The sequence below is a fragment of the Gavialis gangeticus genome, unplaced genomic scaffold (assembly GCF_001723915.1).
Source record: "Gavialis gangeticus isolate Ggan-Ray unplaced genomic scaffold, GavGan_comp1, whole genome shotgun sequence".
In the NCBI taxonomy this organism is placed as follows: domain Eukaryota; kingdom Metazoa; phylum Chordata; order Crocodylia; family Gavialidae; genus Gavialis; species Gavialis gangeticus.
Genome location: NW_017729011.1, coordinates 6,631,237 through 6,637,610, shown reverse-complemented (window position 1 = coordinate 6,637,610; position 6,374 = coordinate 6,631,237). Strand labels below are relative to the sequence as shown.

Genomic DNA, 6,374 nt, shown 5'->3' with positions numbered 1-6,374 from the left:
GGGAATGGTTCACAGGGTGTTGGAAGCCTGGGCAGGCTCAGGGAAGTGCTGGATCAGGCACCTCCAAGCTGTGGCAGCACCCAGCCAGCTAGCAGCCCACCCAGGCTTCCAGCATCCTCTGCACTGTCCCCACCTCCTTCTCTGGCCACCAGCAAACCCTCCTGCTGCTTTCCTGTGCTGCCCCAGGGGCAAGCCAGGCCATTCCCAGGTGGTCCCAGGTGCAGGAGCCTGCTGAAGGCAGAAGCACTGAGAGGCCTGAAACTTTTTTCCCTGTGGAGCCTGCCTGCCTCCTCCATGGCCGGGGGCAAGCTGATTAATGGTAACATTGCGAACTAAACTACATTGGGAAGTTTGCAATGATACAAACTCATTTAAAACCCACAAAACTCGGGTACATGTAATGTCTGATGCCATTAAGCCATACAAAAGAGAATTTTTGTCACATGTACATCATAACACTGTCACAGGGACAAGCGTCCTTATTTGTGCTACCAGCTAATTTAGAGTCTTCCTTACTGCTTGTACTGATGAGGAAGCCTGCATTTTTGGAAGATGAAATGTGTGCAGGGCAGGTAATTTAGCTGGTATTAACAATGTCTTTCTGTAACACATGGATATGTGCCACGGATACTTGCCAGAATGCTGCAAGCTGTAGTGTGAATGTCCACTGTATCCCAGGCACTTCTTCCATTACTGGTTTCCATGTTAGCTGAGTACCTCTCAGTATTTATGGTATTTATCCTCACAACACCCTGAGAAGGAAGGGCAGTGCTGGTTTGCTCCTTCAACAGAAGAGGAACTGGAGCATAACCACCTGAAATGGATTTACCTACGGTCACACAGGCAACGTACTGTGGAGCAGGGGGGCTAAGCCTGTTTCGCCCAAATTCTAGGCTAGGGGCCTAAACACTGAAATCATCCTGAGACCTTAGTATTTGCTTCCACAGTCTGCATGTACTTGTTAGGCAGCGTGACTGTGCTAGTAACTGGTGCAGCTAGTTAGTGCAACATTACAACTGTATCTTGTTGTGGTAGTTCTCAAAGTAGGCATCATATCAGGAGCACTGATGCAGTTGCTATTTGACATTGTTCCTGGGGCTCCTTATTTACTAACGAGCTTCTTTCCTCTTCACTCAGTCTCACCAACCCTGCACTTTCTGATGGTCTTCTAGCTGCTGTGACCTCCATGCTGAAGTCATACCCCTTTGACTTCCGGGGGGTGAAAATACTGTCCAGTCAAAAGGAAGGGGTGTTCCTGTGGGCTGCTGTTAACTATCTCCTGGAGAACTTCATCAAGGTAAAGGGGTCATATCAGCTGAGTAGTGTCAGCATAATGGAGTGCAGAAGTGGTTGGAAGTCTCTCATAATCAAACAGAAATAGAATGAAGGTAGGTGAAGTGACCTTGATGGTTTGGATCCACCAGAGCTCCTGACAGTGGCTTAAAACAGTACTTAGTTTAAGTACTGTTAAATTCAGTTATGGCTGAGCCATGTTTTGGATGAGTGGTTGGTTGAATAACATCCACCATATACATCATTTCAGAATGGTGTCTAGCTTTAATGCAGTGCTAGGCAGATCAAAGCACTTTACAAATAAGATCAGAATCATTATCCCCATCTTACAGGAGGGGAAGCAGAGGTGAAGTAATTACCTAAGGTCACCCCAGCAGCCAGTGGAAGGGTCAGAAATAAAACCCAGCTCTCCTCAGTCTCAATCCAGTGCTTCATCCCCTGGGCCCCACTGCTTCCCATTATTTCAGAAGAGAACTTTTTGTCAAGAATTTGTTAAATTCTTAACAAAAAGTGATCCAGGTCTCTTTCAAAATCCAGCCCCAGTCCGTAGTCTGTATACCTTTTCTCTTGTTCTTTACCAACCATTCCGCTCAAATTCTTGACATCTGCTCCATATGCAAAACTGCCTTGAGAGCATAAATGAGCTTGTTTATACTTCCCTGGCTGCCTGGTTCTGTTTCCTCCACAGGTTGGCAGCGCTCAATAGTTTTGCTTTGCCTGATTCAGAATCACAAATCAGTATAAAGATTAGACTCCTAGATGTCCAGTTATTGGCTAAAGGGCTGTATTCCATTAGAAAGCTGATTTCATGTGATGTGTAGTGTAGCTCTGGATTTCACATGGGCCTGTCTGTTTGGACAGGTGCAATGCAGAAACAGCCTCAAAGGGAGGGAGGTTTCATCAGAAGAGAAAAGCAGTAGTTTGCAGTGGGGACTTGGATGGGGAGAAGTTGATGTTGCAGAAGGATGGCAGGGGCTGCAGAAGAAGCAGCTCTTGATCAGGTTGGTACAAGTTTGGGCTCTTTTCTGCTTCTCAGGGTTAGGAGGATCTGTTTTTAAAACCTTCCTCTCTGATTCCCTTTGGTCTAGTATGCATGGACAGGACACTGGATCCATTCCAGAAAAGGAACAGTAGGTGTCATGACCCTAAGAAGAGACTCCTTACAGATTACTTTCATGTTGAAAGGAGAAAGCCAAGATCCTGAGAAGGAGGTGATGCTACAGCTGTATGGGCACACATACAAGGTCAACACCCATACCTTCCTGTGCTATGGCAGGGACCAGGTCCTTAAGAGGCTGCTTTTGAAAGTTGTACAAGTGAGTGTCTGCCAGGGTGGTGCTCACCTACTTCATGTCTGCTTCAAACCTGTCACATTAAATGAGTATAACTAAAAAGCAATAAAGTTAGGTGATTGAAGCCAGCTCAGACACCCTCTAACATTGATACTCCCTTAGTACAAGCAAGGAACATGTCTGTAACAAGCAGTTAGCAGTAGGTATGCTTGAACTGAGTAACTTCAGTCTGCTCCATGAAGATAAAATGAGTAATATACAGTTCTCCAGCAGCCCAGGATGCAACATTTCCTAGCCCTCACTCCCCTCTGAGGGATAGAGCCCGGGGCATTTATGCACATACATTTTTGATCTGCAACACGCTGGAGATCCAGCGTGTCAGAGCAGACTCAATTAATCACACATTGCACTGCATCATGTGTGGTTGTACAAGTGGCAAAATGCACATCAGCGCGCAGAAAATGGTGGCAGTGTGCTTTTAAACTAAAACTCCTTTGATGTGTTTTAGTTCAAAAGCACGCCACTGCTATTTTCTCAGTGCTGATGCACATTTTGGCGCTTATACAACTGCATGTGACACAGCATGGGTGCATTTAAAAGCACCTGATGCTACCCTGCAAGCATATGTATAAATGCCCCACGTGTCCTGGCTCCTAGTCATACCCCTTCTCTCTAGTGGCAGTTTGGAGCTTTGCAGGCAAGAAACAATCCTTAACATGCAACTGCTCAAGCACATTGTAACTATAACATTACTTAACCTTCCACAGATTTAGTATGGTCTAATTGTAATGTGTAACTTCACCTGTATGTGAAAGGACTGAACTGACATGGATGAAATAGTTGGGGATGATCCAGCTGGGGATGGTCCTACTTTGAGTAGGGGGGTTGGACTAGGTGACCTCCTTAGGTCCCTTCCAACCCTAATTTTCTGTAATTCTGTGAAATAAGAGTGGAACGTTTACTGCAAACTCAAACTGAAAAAGCCTGCTCTTCAATCCTGAAAAAGTGTGTGACTTATTAAACTCTTTTAACTTTCTCATGCTTCTGCTTCCCTGCTTTGGAATGGAAGAGAAGATCGAAGTATTGTGAGAAAAGCTGTATTTCTGGCTTGGCAAGAAACAAGGAGCTGAAATCCTAGAAGGGGCATTTTTTCTCAGTTTCCAGTCTGGAGGGTGGCAAACACTGGCACCCTGCACTGAAGCCAGAGTGAGAGCATTCAGCACCATGTGGGTTTAAGTCCCAACTTGGCACAGGTGAAAACAGTTTAGAGCAGCTAAATGGTTGGGTACTCAGTTTGTAAGAACCTTTTGAAATCTACCTGTCTCTGTGATAAACCTGGTTTGCTGAAGCCAAAGTGTTATAATTTTTGTTGCCATTTGCCTTCCTGTTACAGACTACAATCCCTCATTCTCTGTATACCTGTCCCTCTAGGACCAGGGCTATGCAAGAAATGCATCTAACCCCTGCTGGCCTCTGTCCTACTCCCGCGACGTTCTGCTTCATTCTGTGCATGCTGATCCCTGCACTGCTAGTGACAGTCCTTTAAGTGTACCTGCCCATAAGGACACGTTTCACATCACTGGCTCCAGTAATTCTTCTGCCTGCAGGAAACTTGTGGGAAACTTGTTCAACTCGTCCTCCTTCTGCAGCTTTTCAGATTGCTCTCCAAATGGAGCTCACAAGTCTAGTGGAACTAAATTTCTGGTAGGTTCTTATTTATATTAGTGTATGCTTTAAGCAGGAGTCTCTTAAAAGATGCACCCAGGTGACAAGCTGAGAAATATAGTAAAATTAGCAAGTGTGTATGTGCACTCTCTGCTGGAATTAATCAGAATTGGTCTGGCTGTATGTAAATGCAGCACTACCTTCTTCCTTTATTGCATGGCTGTCCAGCTTGTAAATGGCCCAGGGCTGCACGCTGTGCAAGCTACACTCGTGAGGCTGCACTATTGTGAGCCATGGGCTGCTGGGCTGCACCCTCCTACACCATGCATGTGGGCATCCCCCCTGCCACACTGCTGCACCATGTCATAGGCTCCCCCAGTGCCACGGGCTGCATCATCTCACTCCCTGGGGAGGATGCAGAAAGCAAAAGCTGATGGAGGTGAGGAACTTAGAGGCCCCAACTTCAGCAGCAGCCAAAGAGATAATGGAGGCAGCGGTCAGTCAGGTAGGAGGCCAGGGGGCAACACATTAATTCCTCACAGACTGCCAGTTAGATAGCCTTACTCTATCTAGAGGAACAAGACCTCTTCAGCCATATGCTAGAACCATGAGACTAATAATGGTCACAAATTTTCTTTGAGCTAAAGGGGTAGGGATCTGCAGAAGTGGCCAAAGAATCTGATTGTGTTACCACAATAGGCTCAGAAGGAAAAGTAGCTCCCCATTTTAATTCATGGTGTTTTGCAGGAAGCACCATGAGTTACAACAATCCCCTGGCCCCAACAGAAGTTCGCTGTTGGGTCCCAGAAGTTGGGGAATCAAGCTGCTGTTTACAGCAGCTGTGAGCCTGCAGCTGCTCTCCCCATAGGAATGCCCCTCCTTGCTCCCAGCCCTGGTGCTGTTTTCAGAATGAGAGGGGAGAAAGGGAGTGGAAGAAGCTCATTCTGGGGGTTCCCCAGGGGATGCTGGAGGGTGGGGTGGGTGGATTTGAGTGCCCCCCCACCTCAGGGAGGGGCTCCAATCCACCCGCCTCATCCTCCAGCAGAGGCTGAAAAAAACTCAGACCAAACTCCTGATCCCTTTCCCCACTCCCATTCTGAAGACAGCACCAGAGCGGGGCTGAACTGCAGTCAGTTACTGAAGGTGCTCTGTTTTAGAGCATTTTCATCTGAACCCTCATGCGATGAGGGTTCAGATTGTTGCAGGAGTGGGCCCTTTTAAAGCGCTCTGCAGCCTTGCACTTCTACTTGGTCACAGAATGAGGTTTGGCCAGATCAGGTGAAAATTACCATATCTGTCTGCACCTAGTGATATTCAAAACAGTGACAGCCTGCTGCTTCACAAGTCCTCTAGGATCTAAGGGCACCTATATATGTGACAGACCTCTTCTCTGACGTGTGCTAATTAGCACACATTGGAGCAGACTCAATTAACTGAGTCTGCCGGAGTGTGCTAATTAGACCACTCCAGCAGCTTCTGTGTCACATGTATTAAGTGTCCCTGCATTTCCAAATGGCAGTGAGGATGCTTTACCTAAAGCTTGCCAAATGAGCTTTAGTTAAAGCACCCATCTGCTGCCATTTGGAAGCATGGGACGCTGAATACTTGTGGCACTGTGGGCACTTTAACTAGAGTGACTCTCAGAGTTGCTCTAATTACAGCACCTCCTTTCCTTCCCAGAGCACATGTATAGATGCTCTATATGTTCATAAGTTCAATGCAACTTGCAACATTATCTGTGTCTGTGTGGTTTACTCACTAACTTTTAGGTTGGAATATTTTGGGTTCAAACAACACAGTGGGATGATGTAGCCATTGTATCCCAGTTTCTCAGTGGTCTGCAGTAAGTTCTGGGGAAAACTTTACAGTGAAAGGTCCTAGATGAGCTCCAAATCTATTTTGGGCTTTTATCTGCTCTAGTAGCTGCAGTCACACCTTCAGAATACATGCTCCTGGGGAAAGTAATGAAATGTAGTAGATTGCAGGCCCTAATAACAGTAGTGATTCCTGGCATGTGGGGCCTCCATAATGAGCTCTCTGAGGGCATATATATGATTACTCATCTGCCTCACTTGAGAGATTGAGGGGGTATAATTTTTAATGGTTATTTTTGCCTTGGCCTAG

The 6,374-nt window shown here is 46.4% G+C and overlaps 1 protein-coding gene across 2 annotated transcripts in view; it reads left to right on the top strand.

The window, feature by feature from the left end:
• The window catches only part of LOC109292856 (ectonucleoside triphosphate diphosphohydrolase 2-like), a 46,000-nt gene that overhangs the window by 31,326 nt on the left and 8,300 nt on the right, over positions 1-6,374 (top strand). For both annotated transcript variants that reach the window (XM_019510466.1, XM_019510465.1), the window contains exons 4-6: positions 1,138-1,297; positions 2,382-2,609; positions 4,017-4,289. In XM_019510466.1, coding sequence (XP_019366011.1) covers positions 1,138-1,297; positions 2,382-2,609; positions 4,017-4,289 — 661 coding nt within the window. The remainder of the gene's footprint in view (positions 1-1,137; positions 1,298-2,381; positions 2,610-4,016; positions 4,290-6,374) is intronic.